Raw genomic sequence first — 19,513 nt, 5'->3', positions numbered from 1 at the left:
CTGCGCAGGCGCGCTGGGAGGATGGCGGCCAGGCAGGGCCCGCCGTGACCTCCCGGTCCCGACCGCGATCCGGCGCTGCCGGCGCTGCCGCGGGCGCCGCTGCCGGGGAGGTGCGGCCGAGGCGGGCTCAGTGCCGCCGCTGCCTCTCGGAGGCCGCGTTAGCCCCCGGGCAGGCCTGCGGGCAGGCAGCGGGCGACCGGGACGGGGTTGAGGTGACTGGTCTCTGGAGGGCCGTGTCCCGCGTAGGAATCGCCCGCTTACTGTAAGTGTCCAAGGTTAGAAGCTGCAATGGCTGCACTTTGGCGTTGGGCGCCCCGCGGTTGTCACTTCACGAAAAAAAACTTGCCTCGCCGTTTCGGCTGTTTTGCTTGTTTTGGTTGTTTGCTGAACAGAAGTGGAGGTAGGAGAAATCCAGGTACACCGTAGGCCTGATCTCATGGCTCACGAGCTGAAACAGCCCCTTTAAGTCACTTCCCTCTTTGGGGTTAGGTTGGAAGTTGGCGGTGTTCCGCCGAGACCTCGCCGGCAAAGGGTCACCGTGGGGTGTTTTGCGGTAGTGGTCAGGCAGGAACCTGCTTTTCGTCTGAACGAGCACAATTTCATACATTTTTCATTATGGTCAAGGTGTAAACCAGGCTTGCACCGGGTGTGTGAGTAACCCCTGTGCTATCTTAGTAACAGAGAAGATGACGAGGCTTGCCTTGCACCGGCCAGCATGCTGGAGTGTCTCTTACTGGGATCTTGACATCGGCACTTTGTTTTAGTGAACAAGTTGAAGTTGCTGGATCACTGCATCCACAGTTTTCAGCTGAGGTAGACGGAGCAGTGTATTCGTGTTGTTAATCTTAAGGGAGACTATGTTCGTTTGGGGTTCTCTGTTATTAACAGTTTTAGTTCTTTTTATCTGTGAAATGAACAATTGACTTTGTAGTCGATGGTGAACAACACCGTACCAGATGGGGGCTGGTGAGAGGGAGAGAGAGGAGCAAAACTGAACAAAACTGTTTCGCTGTCAAGTGAATCAGCTGTTAATGCCCCTGTGTTTTCGGGTTGGTGGGTGTGAGAAGGGCCTTGTTACAATATCAGGACCTTCATGAGAGCCTTTCAACTACTTTTTCTTTTTTTTTTTTGTAGTGTCTTTTAAACAGGTTATGCTTAAAAGAAAGTTTCTGCTGAGTGCTTTTATGGCTTTGTAACTTCATAGTAAAACAGCTACTTCGAGTATCTATTTGATTACCATATCATCTGGATCCAGAGGTCACTTGTACTAAAATGTGGACCGCCAAAATGCTTTGTAGTGCTCAAATACTGTTGCTCCAGATGAAAGAAGGCCAATTGTGTAGTTGCATGTTTCCCAAAACGTGGCAGTTCTGGATTGGAATTCCAAGCTACTGCACTTTAAGAGTGCCACATAACAAAGTTAAATTCCAGGTAAGTATTTTTGTGATTCTCTAAAATAAAAGTGGTGTGCATAAATACAGTGATAAAATAATTTAGTGTAGCCTCTGCAGAGCTAAGCTTTTGATTTTGCAGCATTAATTATGAATTTAAGACGCCTTCAGTTTATCAAGGTAAAGGGGCAGGCAGCAGTAAGTGCTGGAGTGCCAGTGTTTCAGAGTGAATTTTTGAGTCTGATGGTTCTGAGTTGGGGAGAAACATTCACTTTCTTCAGACTGTACTCTAGATAGTAGTGCAGGATAACTGACAGACTGATTAGTTAGAGTGACAGTCGTTAAGTGAGGACTAGGACCATAAATCTCTGAAAAATTACTTACAGGTGCAATGTTGTGCAACAGAGGGTAGAGAGGAAATGTATTGGTAAGGGAGGATAAAAACAGAAGAGTTTGATTATAAAAAAATCTGTAGATGTAAATAAAAATAGTGGTAAAGGACGCAAAATAAAGCTCATTTTTGATGCTGGCATATCCAATTGGCAGTGGTTTTCAATATCTAGTTAAATTCATCTTTAAAATATAAATTGCTGCAGATATAAGTTGTGGAACATTGAGGTTTAAACTCATTTTGTGTTGGCTAAGCAATTGAAAAATTCATCTAGATGACTTAACAGTTACTGTCAAATAATGTCATATTACTGTTGTTTTTAATCTTAATATGTCTGACTCTCTGATTGTAGGTTTCCAAGGTAAATGATAAACAATCCATAGTTGATAGAAAAATGGCTACTAGTGCAGAAGGAACCAAAATAGCTATTGGAAAAAGTCCCAGTGGAGTATGTGATGGAAGACAACATTCATTACAAGGTATTTTTTGCCACCCTCTTCTGGGGAAGTCAGCCTTCCCTGCCCCTCTGTTGACATCTTGAAGATCAAGGTCTAGACTCTTAATTTGAAAGTTTTGTATCATGTGATGTGTTTCTCTTTTTAATTTTAAGGGGATTATATGCAAATGTTATAGTTTACAAAGACTCATGATTTTCTTGAGATTCTTAATGGCTGGTTAGATTATGTACTTATTTCTGCTTCAACTTCATCAAACTCTTATATTCACTGAAGGCTGTAAATTGTTATGCTAGTGCACTTTTTTTTTTTTCCCATTAGAAATGTGAAAAACCAAGCATTTCTGTGTCAGCAGTGATTTTTGATTCAGATAAATTAGTAGTTACCTTTATGACCTTTATTTTAGCAGTGCTGCTGAGCTAAGCAGTTTTTTCTGTGACTTTGCTTGTTTTGTCACTCTTTGCTAATAACTTATACTCAGATGTGCTGTTATACATCGTACATTTTAGCTCCTGTGCTTTAGGGTGCTTGGTCATTTGTATTCTATGTATATTTAGGTTTTGTTTGTAAAGGTGTTTGTACTCAGTTGCTTTGGGCATTTTCAGCTTTTGTTTACAAATGGGATGACAGGGAGATAGTTATGACAGGTTATGACACTGGGATGGTACAATGTTTGTATAATTACATTGCTCAGGAAACAGCCCTATGAGAAGCTGTCATATGCATGGCAATCAAGAGGACAGTACCTGTCCTCAGAAAGCTGTCTGGTACTTTATCATAATTTTTCTGTACAGTCTTGTCTTATATATGTTCTCTTGAAAGTTTGCATTACAAAATGGATGAGATACTGCTGAGTAAACAGAAAGGCCCCCACTCCTCAGTAGATTTTAAATCACCAGTGGGTTGTTTTTTCCCTGCAGATGTGGTAATCTTTTATAGGGAACTCTTAGGTTTATGTTTATTCCTGAATGCTCCTGCATTTTCTGCAGAATAATGAAACTGAACAGCCCCAGTGTTCTTCTTGTACATATATTTTCTTACACTTCTGTTTTTTTTTCTTGTAGACAACAGAAGCATTTCTATCCCCTTGGCCAGTTGAAATCTTTGTTTTTTCAATTTTGCCAATCATGTAAGATGACAGCATATTTTGAAAAGCAGTGGCAGAAGTTTTTGTTCTGTCCTGCTTATGTCATACATTATGTGCACTGTCCAGCTGAAATGTACTTGTGCATCAAGGTTCATTGAAATGTTTTCTGAAGACATCCAATATGACAACTTTGTGTTAGTAGGTGTTAATATCCTTAATAATCACAATTTATGTTAAACTCTCTAAGAATATTTCTTTTGAAGTCTTGTGAAGCAGGTGTTTCATACTATTTCTAAGATAGCAAGATTTCTGCTCTTTGCTCCATTAGCTGAAGGAAGTGGTTTGTGTCCACATGTGACTATGCCCTATTTCTGTTATTCTATAAGAAATTGTTAGGGAGTAGTCATAATGTATACTTAATTAAATTTCTCTCTGTTTCCTCTTTGGAGTTTTTATAATCATACTATACTTTTTTGATCAAAAAGGTACGGATCTATCATAGCAGCAAAGCAAAAGACATTTTTGAATCATTTGACTGAAATACACCATTATAACTTGCAAATTGAGTGATGCCATGACATATTTGCAGGAATTCTTTTTAAAGTGTCCAGTTTCCTATTACTTTCCTTTCTGATTTTACAAGACATTCATCTAAAAAATTCTTTCTTACCTTTTTACTCTTATACAGAGATTTGTTTGCAAGGTGAAACAACGTTGCTTAACTGTATCTGTGGAGCAGTAGTTCCTTACAGAACCATGATTCTTATTTATGTGTTCCATCTTTGTCATCTGCATCCTTTGTAGGTTAAGTGCTTTTTTACAGATTTGTTGAAGAGGCCTCAGTTCCACCCACTTACCTGCAGGTGGATGCAGGATTGAAGATGTTAATGTTCTGTTTCTTCTCTGTAATGCTGGGTATTTGCAATACTCTACTGATTTTAATAGTCTAAAGAAATGAAAGAAGACCTGATTGTTTCACCCAGCAACAGACAAATGCTAGGTATCACTTAGGAGCTAAACATTGCAAGATTTTCAAGTTAACAACTGGGTCAAGCCCTGAGCAACCAAATTTGATGTCATAGCTGACCATGTTTTAGGCAAAAGAATGTTGGGCAAGAAGTCACTTGAATGATTCAGTGATTTTTCCTACTCATTATTTACCCACTTGAAAGGTTTGATGGATATATATGCATACCCCATTTCTCAGTCATGAAGCTAGCTGTAACCAGTGGATCTGTCATTTGAGCATGAATGTCATCTGCCAATTAACATTTGTAGTGAGGAATTTAAAATTTTTCTTTGTATATGACGAATACTTAATGTATACCTGGGGATTTATCCTAATTAATAGAAATGTGTCTGGGTAACACAGCTATGCTATTGCTAGTCTTAATTTGAGGTTCTCTTGGGGAATCTGTAAAACAGTGTATTGTACTGCATGCCATACAAATCCAGTAGGTCAAGTACTTCTGTTCACTAAAAGTAAAAAAATTACCTTATTTTCACATTGTATTAATTTAATCTTTTTGGACTTGAAATTAGTCTACTCTTCACCGAGTGAGACTAGCAGCATTCTTGAACAGTATTTCTTGAAATCTTAGCGCTGTTTCTTCTTCTTGTGTGTTCTTTTCTCACTGAATCCTTTTGTCAGTCAAGTAACTGATGTGAATACTCAATCAATAATCTCTCTTTCTTGGATGGGAAATGAAGGAGTCAGAAAAGTGCGGGATCGAAGTGTAAAGAAATTAACTCATGTGAAAGAGTGAATGCCATGTATCCAGACACTGAAAAGAGAATAGTGGTTACTCCCTGTAGCTGATAATTAGGTAGAACTAGGGCTTGTCTAAGAGACTACAGTTTCTTCATGAAGGTGTGTAAGAGGAGGTATGGATATCTGACTTTAGTCAGATATGTTCTGTAGTTTTTGATCTGAGATTCAAATAGTTTCCTCAGTTCATATAACCTCCTTTTCTGTTCTTGCTTTAGATAAAATGTACCAGGCCCTTCTTTACACAATGAAGTATGATTTTGCTTCCACATTTGTAGGGAATTTTTCTTTTTTAAAAAAGATGTTAATCTAAAGTTTTTTACTGTAACCACGCTTTAGACACTCTTTATGGTTCTCACTTTTTTTTTATTTGTGAATATTTAATTATTTTCCAGCAGAGAGAGATACTTTATGGAGTATTAGCCTAGTAGAAGGTTTAAATCTGTGTATACATGTACATAAGCTTCCATATACTTCTTCTGATTTACATAACCTTATTATCTTACACTTGCATTTCTTAGTTGCATTTCATAGGTCCTGTAGATGTAATTCTTTGGATTTGTGAACTTGTACTTTGCATGCTTTTTGACCAATCAGCTATGTAAATATAATCTTTATTTCATATAGTGCTTCATATTGGTAGTGTCTTGATCTTGAGATCGGTTTTGCATAGAATTGGGAGTTGATTCTCCCATTCCTATGTAAGGATTCTGTTGCTTTAACCAGCTTCACCTTTATGTCAGAGTGGCCTGTGATGCATATGCATCTTTGCTCCTAATTTGTAGAAGGTATGGAGTCAGCTGAAGCAGCTGGTTTAACTCCCAAGAGTTTAACTATCCTGAAAGGAAGCACATTGTGGCATCATACTTCAAAGACTGTTTTAGTTTTCTTCCACTCTATGGAAAAAAAAAAAACAACGAAGTAGAGTTGTGTTTGTTGTTTTCCAGTAGCATCTTGAGTGAAGTTTTGAGTGGGGTTTTTTTGGTAAGTTTAAATTTCTACCCTAAACACCTTTGGAGTGTATGTGTGTTTTCCTACATTTAGTGCTTTGTATTTTACTTTGGGGCTTTTTTTTTTTTTATCCTTCCTATGTTAATAGTAGAAGAAATATGCTTTTTGTTTTTCTTTTTTAAACTAGTAATTAGTTTAAAAATTTGCCTGTTAATAATTCTAGTAAGCAGATGAGTTTTGAAGATGACAGAAAAAAAATTCCTCTCTTAGACAATTATAATGGGTTCAAGGCTCTGCTTATGTAAGGGGGAGTCTGATCATAGAATCATAGCATTCCCTGGGCTGTGAGGCACCTCAGAGATCATCTCTTTCCAACTCCCCTGCCATGGGCAGGGACACCTCTCACTGGGCAAGGTTGCTCAGAGCTCCATCCAGCCTGGCCCTGAACACTGCCAGAAATGGGGTATCCACACCATCTCTAGGCAACCTGTTCCAGTGCCTTACCACCCTCACAGTAAAGAATTCCTTCCTGATATCCAATCTTAACTTTCTCTCAGTTTGAATTCGTTTTCCCCATCTTGTCACTACATGATGAGACAGTAACCAGCAGTCTTATAATTAATTTGATTTTTTTTATCAGAGGTGGCTAGCAATGTTTGTTCTTTCAAGGTATTTTTTAATAACTTTTGTGTAGCTACTCTTTGACAAATCAGATGAAAATATGTATTTATGTTATATATAAGTATATATTTTTGATTTATTTTAAAAGGAATTTGTACGAAGGATTATTTTAGAGTTGTTTTCAGTTTTGGAGACACTAAACTAACTGCTGATTGTTTGATGTATTTAGTAATCAAAAGCTTTTACTGTTCTCAAATAACTTGTGGGGTTTTTTTATAGTTAGAGTATATTATGCAAATAAATTAAATGTATATTGCGAGAGAAATTGCAAAAGACTGACTGTGACGCGCTATTTCCACAGCCCAAATGAGACACATCAACCTGTCCTTTGCAGCTTGTGGCTTTCTGGGCATTTACCACTTGGGGGCAGCAGCTGCTTTTCACAGGCATGGTAAGAAGTTACTGAGAGATGTGAAAGCTTTTGCAGGAGCTTCTGCGGGATCTCTGGCTGCCGCTGTCTTGTTAGCAGTGCCAGAAAATATAGAGGTAAATTAATAAACTCGTAGGTATAGGCCATGATAATTTTCAAAGCAAATTTTTTTATATAATCGTCTTCCATTAAGTTTATTAAAACGTTTTGTGTCTTGCTTTTTTTCTTCTTGTTACTTGCTAGGAACAGGACTCTTGTATCATGTTTTCATTAACCATATCTGTGACTCATGAGCAAAAATGTTAATGATAAAAATATTTCGTATGAAACTTATCTTTTAAGCTGTGTAAATACAAATCTCATGTGTGTGAATCTTAATTTGTAGGCAACAGATCTACTTTAATATACCAAAATGTATACTTAATGGTGGTACATTACAAAGTGAATCATTGTTCTGCTTGTTAGAGATAGGCTTTGCTAAGCAAGTGCATAGCACCACCCTTCTAAGCTTTTCTGAAAGGAGCTGAAAATGGTAGATGGAGTGTGTCTTCATAAACAGCTCCCACCTGCTCTGATCTTTTTCTTGGTCCCTGTCCTCCACTGAACACCATTAAAGACTTTTGCATCTCCTTTAGACTCAGTGCAGCCCATGCCTTCAGAGCAGCCAGTAGGATTAACCCTCACAGTATTCTGTTCTGACATGCATCTGGGTTGTTTCATCTCCAGAGATGCCACTCCTTTCTCACAGTGCATGTGGTGTCATGCAGAGACACCGAGGTTCTATGCAGTGATGACAATGTTACAGATTCCATGGAACGCATTAGGGGGTTTTTTGGTGTCTGTTTGCTTGGAGAGTATTAGGGGGTGTTTTGGTGTCTGTTTGCTTGGTTTTCCCCACAGGTTAAGGCTGCTTGCCATCCTGAACTGTCTGTAGTCACTTCACCTTAATAAATGTAGAGAACCAGGATTGCCAAAATGTTAGTATTTCTTTACTATTTTTAATTATTGTGGGAAAAACAGGCTGTTAGATTTTTTTGTCTAAGTTACATTTTGTTCCAAATGAGCATTTGATAATTCCTCTAGGCCTTGCTTATTTCATTTCATTTGATTTGGATAATAGTCCCAGCAAAACCCCACCTTGCCACTGATCTTTCTGTTTGTTTGTTGGTTGTTTCTGCAGGGATGTGAACTCAGCTTGCAGCATTAACTATACTCCTTTCAGCAACTGGTTTTTCCTTGGCTTCTTTCATCCCACTTCCCTGCAAGCATTCTTTATATTACTTGGTATTAGGCAAGTTCCTCTCTATTGTGAAGAAAACCTCATTGTATTCTGTGCAGGCATTTCTCCCCTTCTGTCACCTCTGACTGGTAGTTCAGTTTCAAGTTTGCCAGGTATAATGCGTACCTCTGACTTTAATTTCCTCTGTGGTGAGCATGGCAGCCCTTTGTTAGCCCAAGGAAATTCTTCTGCTTATTGCAGATCCTGGGTACGAGCACTTGTTCTCAGCCTGGTCCAACTTACAAAGATCTTTCTAAGTAAAAATATTAGAACTGTTTTTAGTTTTTGTTTGTGGAAACTAAGTCTATATTACATTGAGTCTGTTGTATTTTTCCTTGAAACTTTGTCATATTATTGCAAGCTAAAGAAACTGCATGACCTTCCTAGTCCTTTCATTTTTTGTGTACTTTTTAGTTACTCTGTTACAGTGTTTAAATGGGAAATTGGGAGTTGTTTTGTCATTGGGAATAATTCTAATTGTCATGGAATTTAAGTAAAGGCAGTTTTCTGTACTGAATAGAATTAACTTTTCATATCAGGATAATTATATTATTATCTTTACTATGTTTCTAGCTTGAAATATTTTATATCCACAAGTGTAGCTCCTAATCTGTTAATTATTTTTTTCTTCCCTTCCCCACTCCCCACCCCCCCTCCCCCAGAGATGGCAATGTTAGGTAAGCCATAATTAGGACTTCTGTATCTCTTAGTCTCAAAGCTGTAATGCAACCTGTCCTTATCTTGGAGAGAGTGTAACACTAAAGATTTTTTTTTTTTGACTGTTGCTGTTCTAAGACAGTTTCTAAATGTTTTTCTGTCATATATTGGATTTTTGTCACTGTTTGTAAAGGTGTGGGACATGAGAAATCTAAGTAGGCTTGTTTAGTTATAGGTAAGTAACTATTTATTTTAAAATTGCCTTGGTCGTCTTTGATATCAAGTTTGGTTAACCCAATACTAGCAGTTACAATTTCTAAAAATGTCCTCAGTCATTTTTTAAAATGTAGATGTGTTGTTTAAAGCTTCTAGCACTCAGATTCTAAAACAATTCATAGCTGTAAGAAGTTGTCCCTTTTGAGTGCAGAAATTAAAAGTCTAGGTACAGTACATTCTTAGAACTTGTAATATGGAAAGTAGTTTTCTGTCATTTCCCTAGTTTGGTACTCTTAGCTCCCCATAGCTTTATTTAAGCATCTTAGAGATAGATAGTAGTTCTGAGGTGCTTCTGTGCAGTGTTTTGTGGATTTCTTTTGCATTTATAGAGAGAAGTATCTGAATGTGCCTTAATTGGCTCCGAGCTGGCAATGGCAAGTATCTCATGGGGTAAAGGTGCAAATCTAGCCAATGTGAAGCTAAGTAGCACAAATAATTGTTTCTTTAAGAGGTATGAACCTCTTAGTGAACTTTTTCATACATTTATTCAAAGGCCTTATAAAGAAAGTGGATGCAAGAACTACATGTCTGTCTTTTGCTGAGTGCTTTGTCATACAAGTGATGTGAGGAAGTTTAACTCCTTCAGTTAGCTGGCTCTGATCACATGTTAGTCCTCGCCCTACCTCCTTCCTTGTTTTTCTTTCAATGGATTCTCTAGTCTCCTCCTCAATGGGATGCATTCATGTCTCTCTTTTTTTTTTTTCCCCTTTCCTTTGCTTAGTCACTCAGTCATTGATTTTTTTACTAGCAACATATTTGTTCTTTATGCACAGACCTAATAGTCCAGGAAACCCAAACAATCTTTTTCATGAGGTTATATGAGTGAATGTGGATGAATTTATAAAGTACTAATTTTAGAAGGTTGCATAAGATTTAATTTAATTTTTTTTCCAAGTCCCTAAAATCATTAGAAAAGCCTGCATGAAAGGATAAGAAAAGGATTACAAATATTGAATAGTTAGTATTAAGCACTTAAGATCATAATTCATTGTTTCAGAATGTTATGGCTAAAAATAAATTATACCAATTCCTTTACTGTCCCTTTGGAATTCTTGTGACTCACACTTCAAGGTATTTTTTTTGCAGTCATTAATGCTGGGCATTTCAGCTTGTGTAAAAGGTTCTCTGTGCAGGAATCTGTTACCTGTTTTTATGATGAGTATTTTCTTCCTATGTCACCCATCATAGTTTCCCATTCATTAAATACTTCCATAGTATTTTATTAATTAAATATGTATATTTGCTAGTAGCTTGTTTTTTGCTTTAGTGAGAAGAAATTGTTGTAATTTTTATTTTTCTTACTGCTTATAAGCATCTTAAGATACTTGGGTCTACTTTAAGTTCTGAAGCAGACCTTAAAATAAAACGTGGCTTTAGACTTGGAGCTAAATTATTGTTCTTGTAATAGCATGATCTAGGGAACTGAATATAGAAAAGTAGCCTTTAACTTTGCTTGGTTGTTAGAGTGTTATCTTCAGAGTTTGGTGGTTTTTTTTGTTTTGTTTTGTTTTTTTTCATTAGGGATTTTTTTATTTCTTACAAATTAATCCTTAGGAAAGGATCAACATATTGTTATCCATGTCTTGTTACAAACCAAGCACACGTGGGAAAATCCTTCTGTTTGATCTAATAACTTTTATTAGAGCTTTAGCCTCTAGTATATTTTAGGTACTGCAGTTGAACATGCTTCCCATCACTTAAACATCCCTAATGGTTAATGCTTTTCATTTCCAGAAATGTAAGCACTTTGCCTATGGATTTGCAGAGGAAGTCAGAAGATTGAACTTTGGTGCTGTAACGCCTGGTTATGATTTTATGAAAACACTTAGGTACCTATCTTAATGCTTCTCTAAAATCATTTTTGTGTTAGAAAGCTCTCCAAATGCAAATGGAGAGGGTGCATATTTCTGCTGTGCTGTGGGGTGCTCACCCCTAATGCATTTGCAAGGCTTTTAAATAATAGTGGTGAGTAATGCTGAGCATTTTCTTTCCTCCAGGGAGGGCATAGAATCCATTCTTCCTTCTGATGTCCATGAGATAGCTGAGAACCGGCTCTATGTGTCAGTCACTAACTCCAAGAGTGGGGAAAATCACTTGGTTTCAAATTTTGCGTCCAGGGAGGACCTCATTAAGGTAAACATGTTGAATATGGCAGTTGTAAATAAAAACTCAGGGGTTTCTTCAAGGCTTAAGGGTATATTATTAATTGTACAATAAAATCACTGGTTTAATTCAGGTAACCATGTCTACACCCAGTGGTGCTACAACCATAATATAAACAATGTTTAAAGCAGAATTTGATCTTATAGCTTCACAAATTTTGCTAAAATTTATTTGGTACTTGTGTGTGTTTTCTTCATTGGTTATTCAAGTTCTACCTTGTAGGCAAAGGGTTTCTAAAAGTGACAGGTAACTAATTGTTGCAGTATATGAGAACACAGTAGAAAATCTGATAATGTTGTATAAATGTGTGCATCTCTTACTTCACTGATATCGTTTCATCACAAAAGAAAGTAAAGGAAGTTTAAAAAAAAATGGAACAATTCCTACAGGTGCTTGTGGATACTAGTTATAATGTAATGCTAAGTACTGTATATAAGCTGGAAAGTATATCTTTCACTGTCTTTCTCTTCATCTGAATGCCACATTGTAAGTTTGGATCAGGATTGTATGCATAAGCTGATAAGAAATGGTAGGAGCAATTCAGCAATTCTGCTTCTGCGTGTGAAGCAGATGTTCTTTCTAGCAATTGATTGTATCTTACTGAAAGACATAGTAAGATATATCGGAATAAAGGAGGAAATAGTATAAGTAGGAATTCCTTCTTTCTCCTTGTGGATGCTTAGAGCAAATTTTTTCTAGTTACCATTTTAAAAAAATGACACTTATATGCACACTTTGAGGTTTTGTTAATACTTTAAAGTATCCCTTTAAAGTATATTTTTAAAAATTTTGACCCTATTGTATTCTACATGGACAGTCCTCAAAATTTACAGGACTTTGTCATGGAAATATAATTATGTGAAGAGTTTATCTCAAGCTATGCACTTGTTGTTATGTGTGCTAGTTGTTTCTAGCTATAGTATGCAATGGTAGCAAGCGTGGAGATTTTTATTCTTTATGTGCTTTTGCAGTGAAATCTTCTAACCTGGAGACAGTGAGAAGCATCAGGATGACCTTGGAAATATGTACATTTTACTAGCATTTCAATAGTTTTTTCATTGATTTAGCCATTGCTTTTCTATTCTTTTGTTCTCAATGATATCAGTAGGGTGGGTTGGAATAATAATAAAATTACACATAACTACTCATTGGAATATATTCATATTGTCTTATCTTTCAGTCCAGCTCCTAATACCCGTTTTTGTGCATGCCTTCAGCTCTGCCTGTATCATGAGTACTGCTCTCTGAGTTCTGGTGGCTGCCACAGGAGCAGGGAGGGTAGAGCTTTTTAGGTTATTTTATTGTATCATTCCTAGGCATGACCTACAGCCCAGGCATGGATAAAGGTACTGCTGGGCAGATTGTTTTATAAACAGCAAAATGTCCGTACCCCCTGCCAGAAATCTTTCAGCTTCAGTGCTTAACAACCAAGCCTTATGGTTCCAAAGCTTTTCATAATGGCTAAACTGAATATGTGGTGCTACAATGTTAAGCTTTTATCTTTTTTTCTATTCCCTATGGACTTGAAAAGCCAGGTAATTATCTCCCATTTTTGAGCTAGTCTTCCCATATGTGAAGACAATTGTCTTGTATCAGCATTTGTAGGCTTGCCATTCTTAAACTGGAGGTGAAGGGGAAGAGAGGCATGATTTGTGTGTTTGTGAGAGAGCAAGGCACAGAACACTGGTATATTTAGCTTGGGAAAGTAAGGTAGTACCTAGAAGTCCACACTGGTCTGTTAGTGGTAGGAAATACTGAAAGTGTTTGTTCTTCAAACTTGTCCTGCCTCTCCTCACTAAGGAGATCTCAGTAACTTTATAAGAAGAACAACTGCTTTCTTCAGTCCTCTTGAAAAGAACTCAAACTTTGCAGGAGTCACCTGGTTTTGACTCCATTCACTAAATCATTTTTCTGCATTTCTCTTAGTTTAGAAGGGCCAAAGTGAATGAGATGGAGTTGAGGAAGAGAGGAGAAAAGGTGCAGGGCTGAGGAAGAAGCTGATGTTGGGAACTTGGGAATCTTGTTTTGGACTTTTGTGAGCAAAAGGCCTGTTTGGTAGAGAATTAGCTGCAGTTTCACTTTAGAAAACTGAGAGAGCCTTTTTATCTGAGCTCAAAGCTCTACATCACTAAGAAGAGAAATAGGCAGGAAAACTGTTCTCAGAGTGGAAGTTGAAGACTTCATGTATGTATACAGTCTTTATTAAAACTTGTTATGGGAGCAGAAGGGCTTAATACTAAAATAGCTTAAATTTTGTAAAAGTAAATGCAAGTCCAGCCAAAAAAGCTCAGGCATTTTCTTTCATAATCCTGTGGCTTGTGATTTTTCTTCTGCAGCTGTTCATCTTTCACACAGTGTATGCTCCAGTTTGTAAACTGCTTCTGTTCCCCAGATTGGTCATCAGTGCCACCACACAAGTGTGTACATATCCACCCTATTTAGATGTAGGAAAAATTCTGACATACTGCACTTTGTCCATGCATTTACATTTTCTCCTGGAAATGCTGTATGCTGCTTACTGTTATATGTATGGGTGGATACACAGGTAGAGATACCCACACTATCTCATAGGTATTGGTATGAATGGGTAGAAAGGCATATTTATGTGCATAGCTGTACATGAGATAAGAGCTGTCCTGGTCTAAAAAAAATTTAAAATAAAAATCAAGAGTGGGTATAGACAGCAATGAAGGCTTACAGTAGGGGAAATAGTAGTTCACTAATATTTGAATGTGTAAATACAAACATTGGTAAAGATGAATATGTGAATTTCCAGAATGTTTATGGTATTTTTGAAACTTTGAAAATCTGATTAGAAAAGAAAATGCTATATTAATATGCTAACAGAATGATTTGGTCTTCTTTGACAATAAACTGCTTTTTCTTGTCATATGCATATTTAATTTCTTGGGAACTGTAGATTTACTTCACATTGTGCAAAACTCTTCATACTCTTGAATCACATTAATCAGTGAGTTAATTTTTGATATTTTGTTTTGAGAGTTGTCACTGTTGAGTCATAAAAAACCAAACCCTACTGAATAATTTTGTCACATTTTGACATACCACAACAAGAAAACATTTTGAGATGACAGTGGATTTATGTAAAACTAATATATTGACTGGTAAATATGTATGGAAATATGTATTGGTTCTAAATTACTTTGTTGCCATTTTTTTTCTCTTTGTTGCCATTTTTCTTTTTTTTTTCCTATTCTTTCTGCTTTCTTCTCTCTAGGTCCTGCTAGCAAGTAGTTTTATACCAGTGTTTGCAGGAATTAAGCCAGTGGAATTTAAAGGACAGGTAATTTTTCATTAGCTATGGACTTTGTTTTTATATATTTTTCATTTATGGTGTAACTGTTTCATCTTAAGGGAAAGCAACTTCAGTACTGTCTTTTGTATTTCTCGTGAGAAAACCTTTTTACAGTTGTCTTTACTCAAATCTAGCTCCTACAAGTTTTTTGTCATTCTTACATAAGTATATTAACACTTCAGGAATAATTTTAAAAGCATGAAAATAGCTATTTCTTCCTTATGAGAAATTGGTGAACTGAAGTATCCTCTTTCATACAAATGATGCCTCTAGAACCTTTTTAACTTCCACAGACCCCCTGCCAAAAAGCCCCACGAAATCATATATATTTGCTGCTATCTGGGTAGTCATTATATCATAAAGCTTGTCAGCTTTATAATTACAGATACAGCAATACATATCAGCTGATCAGTGTGATGCATATGCTCAGCAGACCTCATGTAAGATGTCAGTGAATCCATTTAGCCAGCAGACCCCTGTTAAATTTTGGGCCATGCCTGTAACACAGAAGGAAACAGGATGATATAAATACATTAACAAGAGATGTCACAGCTGTCCTGTTTATATTGGAATAGAATTTGGCCTTTAGATCTCATTCTTCACTATGCTCAACTCCTGCAGCAGTTAGGTCTGCTCCCTCTTATGCCATAGTTGTTCAGCTCCTTCCCACCTTTACCTTCCACTTTCCAGCTACTGCTGTCTTGTGTACTATATGTAAGAAAAAATGAAGCTCTGGAAGAAAAGTCATAGAAGAGGAGAGGAGTAATTTGTGTTTTAGCTTCTGCAGTCAGAGTACCTGCACATACAGACTGTACAGCTTCTGTTGTCAATCAGAATAATGTTCTAGAGGAGTATATGTTATCTGTTTAATATCTTATACGTTATGTGTAGTATTAACAGTCTTGTCTTTACATGTATACATTGAGAAAAATTCCATATGGGGCATTTTATTTTTTAATTACCAAAAAAAATTCTTATAAGTAGCTTGATAAACACCTTACACCAAATTTGTTCATTATGTTAAATGCTCATTGATTCAAATCTCTGTGTGTACATTACCAGTTGATATTTGACACACGCTGAAGCTTTTTCATTGTATTCTTAGAGGGAAACTTGTAAGTTTTCTTGAGAGTGAAGGAGGCAGGGTCAATAAGGGTAAAGTATTGCATTGTGATCATACTGTACTGGTGTTACTTTGAAAATATTTCTGTTTTCCAACAGAAGTGGATTGATGGTGGCCTTACCAATGGCCTTCCTATCTTGCCTGTGGGAAGAACGGTGACAATTTCCCCTTTCAGCGGTCGATTGGATATCTGTCCACAAGATAAAGGGCGTGTGGACCTGTATGTCAAATTAGCAAAACAAGATATGATGGTAAGTTGCTTGTTTAATAACTTAAAACAACTAAAAAGTATTTCTGCAGTTGTGTTCAAAGTATTTAAGTGTTTATTTTGTGCTCATATATCAGCTTATGTAAAGTTTTGGCATGGAGTTTTGCAAATGGGGGTTAAACCTTTTCTTAAACACAAGGAAAGGAGAATGTAGAAGAAAGAAGAAAGTTTGAAAACCATTGATCTAGTACAAAATTGAACAAATTCTATCAGGCTGTTCAGTGTAAATAATCCTAGGTTTGCTTTACATATCAGGTGCCTTTGAGTACGCAAGATGTTTATAGAAAAAAATAAATTGGAATACCTCAGGAGAGGACAGCTGCAGAACATTTCCTCATACTTACTAAAATCAATTGCTCTAACTGAATTTAAAATACAAGTTTAAGTTGTACATTTAAAATTGTATATACAGTGACTTGTCACTGCATCGCACAAGAGAACTTGTGAACATTTGTGACTACAATGCATTTCCAGAAGCTTTGTTATAAGTTGCAGAAACATTTCTGTTTATTGAAATATGAAACTGATTTTTATTGCCTCCTTTTCATCATTTTCATTTCTGTCTTTGCAACCTCTGTCTCACAAACTTTAACCACAGTTTTGCCCTCTTCAACATGCTGAAAGAAAATATTGAATAGTGATAAGACCTAGTGGTCAACAATATTCCATTAGAAAGAAAGATTAACATTAATAACTAGTTTAAAACTTTCTTTCTAGGCAGTTTTTAATGTTTTCTTAACTTTACTAAAATTAATGTTATGTAATGCCTTTGTCAATTGGACCAGTTTTTGAATCTTTTTAATATTTCACAGAGAGATATTAAGCATGGTAGTACTTGGTAAAGATCATAAAGTATGAAATGATTGATTTCATGTATCTTGGAAATATATGCAATCATTGTATATTCCTTAGTTGTGTTTTGTATCTAGAGGATGAAAAATGAGCTGGTGATTAGTTTAGTTTAGAGACAGAAAATTAATTGCACAGTTACATTGCTTCTGGGGTCGTGTGCAGACTTGTTCAGAATCCCAGGCAACATTTAAAACTATTCATATTGAAGCACCTCTGCTTTTAGGGCTGTAAAAATGATGACTAAGAATAATTTCATTTCAGCAATATTGTAATCTGCATAAATTGAAGAGTTATGCATCTTCATTTATCTATATGTGAACCTGAATAGTTTTCTGTCTCTCCATTTCCTAGTGTCAGAATTTGAATAATTGCTTACTTCAAATAATGAAGATGATTCTGATATTGTTTTGCAAAATTTTTTTTAATAATGTGGCTAAGTATTAATTATATAAAAGAATTGTTCAGAATATTATTAAATGTAATTATGTTTTTAGTTTGTTGAAAACAATTTAATAAAATCTCCATTCAATAGTAAAGCTCCAAAATCCTTTTACATTATCAGAGTGACCACTTAAGATGCTGAGTAGTTTTTAATTTGTGGGTAGTAGAAGCTACATTATACTCATGTGTTAAGCATTTTCTGGGAATGTTCCCAAGAATGTGCTTGTTTGCACTAGTAAGTTGTCAAAATATTTTCTTGCACAAGTTTAACATGTGCCAGCTACCACTTTGTGAGATGGTTTTGGGAGTGTTTCAGAAGCTTTGGACAGTTTTACAGGCAGACAGTCTGTCTTGGATGCTGTGAGTTTTGACTCTGTGTGTGTGCACTGCTGGTGCCAGTCTGTCCTGGCACTCAGCAGTGACCCTGGATGTGGTTAATTCCTGGTGGAGACACAGCCATGCCAGTCTTTCTGTTTTACATATGTTCCATGAAACAGATGACAGAACAGTCACATCAGGATAAGTTGCATTAATAAACTAATTTACAGCTTCTTGCTCTGTTGCAGCTGTCTCTGGCCAACCTGGTAAGGCTTAATCAAGCTTTGTTCCCACCAGACCAGGAGAAAATGGAATCGTTGTACCAAAATGGCTTTGACGATGCTGTTCGCTTTTTATTGAAAGAAAACTGGTTTGAGTAGACAGCTCACAGAAAATTAGCAAAACATGAGGGATGTCAAAACACACCTACAGGCATCCTAGAGAATCTCAGGGATTGCTGCCCCAGTTCCTGTTTATGAAAATAAACATCCCAATGGACTTGGATCTGCTTCTGCTGAGAAGGTATCAGTTGCACTCCACGGAGCTGTATAAACATGTCAGAACAGGAGCTGGACGTGTCTGGTGGATGTCTTGTTTTGAGGAGGTTCCACTTAGATTCATTTTGCTTCAGCTGGGGACTTGAGTGTGGGATTTGTAAAAAGTGTCATAATTACAGAAATTTAGAAAGGTCTTTTTCAGTGTTATTTGAGAGAAGAACTGATGTTATGTAATGAAAAATTGCCATCTGTATTATTCACGTAACAGACTTCTGTGTATTAGTTCTGCATATTAATTAGATGCTCACATTGTTATTGAACTAAAATGTAACTTGCACTGTTCCAAAGGTCTTGAAAATTAAGTGCTAGACACAAGAAGATAAAACATTTGCACTCTTATGTATTTTTTTCACTTTAAAAGTTCTTTCTTCAGTGAATGTCTTATTTTAAAATTTTAAATACTACCTGAAATTTTTTAGCAGAAATGTGATATAAAAATAACTTATAAAGAAGGCTGTAAAAATTGTTATATTTATTATGTTTTCTTCCTCTGCCAAAACTGAATAAATATATTTTCTTGAAACTTCTCTCAAGAGTTTATTTACAAGTGTCTTGGAATGCTGTAATGATCTGATTATCTACTATCAGTCTAGTGGAGAGTAGTTGATGAGAGTCAGTGGGTAACAAGCTCAGATTCACCTTATTATTAAGGTGAATCTATATATTAAAACCTTATTATTTTAACATTATCTTTTATTTATTAGAACCTTATTTTTTGAACATTCATGTTGCATTGACTACCTTAAGTTCAGGACTTCCTGTCTCAATGCCCAAATGCTAAAATCTGCAACTGTTTATTTAAAAGCAAAGAGTGGTTTATAAGTGTGGAGCTTAAGCTGATTCATAAAGTTAAAAAGAAGTTAAAATTGGAGGTTGAATCACGCATGTATAAAATTTTTGAATTTCTAAAAACCGGAAAACCTGTGGCTAAGAAAAAAAATCTTTTATAGCTGTTTGAAAGCCATCAAGTAACCATCAGATTTATGTTAATATGTAGTTAGGAATCATGTGCAGGGATTTAATTACTTTAATACTGTTTTTGATAATGAAAGAAATAAAAAAAAGACTGATGTGAGGCACTTTACATTCATTTTAGAGCAGCATGAGTGAAGTTCTGTATACAGTGATAGTGATATACAGAATAGCTTGCATGACTTCCAGATCTTAGG

The 19,513-nt window shown here is 36.4% G+C and overlaps 1 protein-coding gene across 3 annotated transcripts; it reads left to right on the top strand.

Moving 5' to 3' along the window:
• Positions 1 to 33: 33 nt before the first annotated feature.
• PNPLA4 (patatin like phospholipase domain containing 4) lies at positions 34 to 18,867 on the top strand. 3 transcript variants are annotated; one of them, XM_059839722.1, is made up of 9 exons: positions 34 to 262; positions 1,135 to 1,431; positions 2,135 to 2,261; positions 7,026 to 7,210; positions 11,041 to 11,135; positions 11,304 to 11,439; positions 14,708 to 14,773; positions 16,007 to 16,159; positions 18,036 to 18,867. In XM_059839722.1, exons 2-9 carry the CDS (start codon positions 1,273 to 1,275, stop codon positions 18,165 to 18,167), a joined length of 1,053 nt encoding a protein of 350 aa, XP_059695705.1. In that variant the 5' UTR covers positions 34 to 262; positions 1,135 to 1,272; the 3' UTR covers positions 18,168 to 18,867. The 3 variants fall into 3 exon arrangements, with proteins under 3 accessions (XP_059695705.1, XP_059695706.1, XP_059695707.1); XM_059839723.1 differs by lacking the exons at positions 34 to 262; positions 7,026 to 7,210 and having other exon boundaries at positions 1,295 to 1,431; XM_059839724.1 differs by lacking the exons at positions 34 to 262; positions 1,135 to 1,431 and having other exon boundaries at positions 2,212 to 2,261; positions 7,026 to 7,115.
• Positions 18,868 to 19,513: the final 646 nt, after the last annotated feature.

The sequence above is a fragment of the Haemorhous mexicanus genome, chromosome 2 (genome assembly GCF_027477595.1).
Source record: "Haemorhous mexicanus isolate bHaeMex1 chromosome 2, bHaeMex1.pri, whole genome shotgun sequence".
Lineage (NCBI taxonomy): Eukaryota > Metazoa > Chordata > Aves > Passeriformes > Fringillidae > Haemorhous > Haemorhous mexicanus.
Note: the sequence above shows the minus strand (reverse complement) of the source record. Positions and strands in the feature narration are given on the sequence as shown.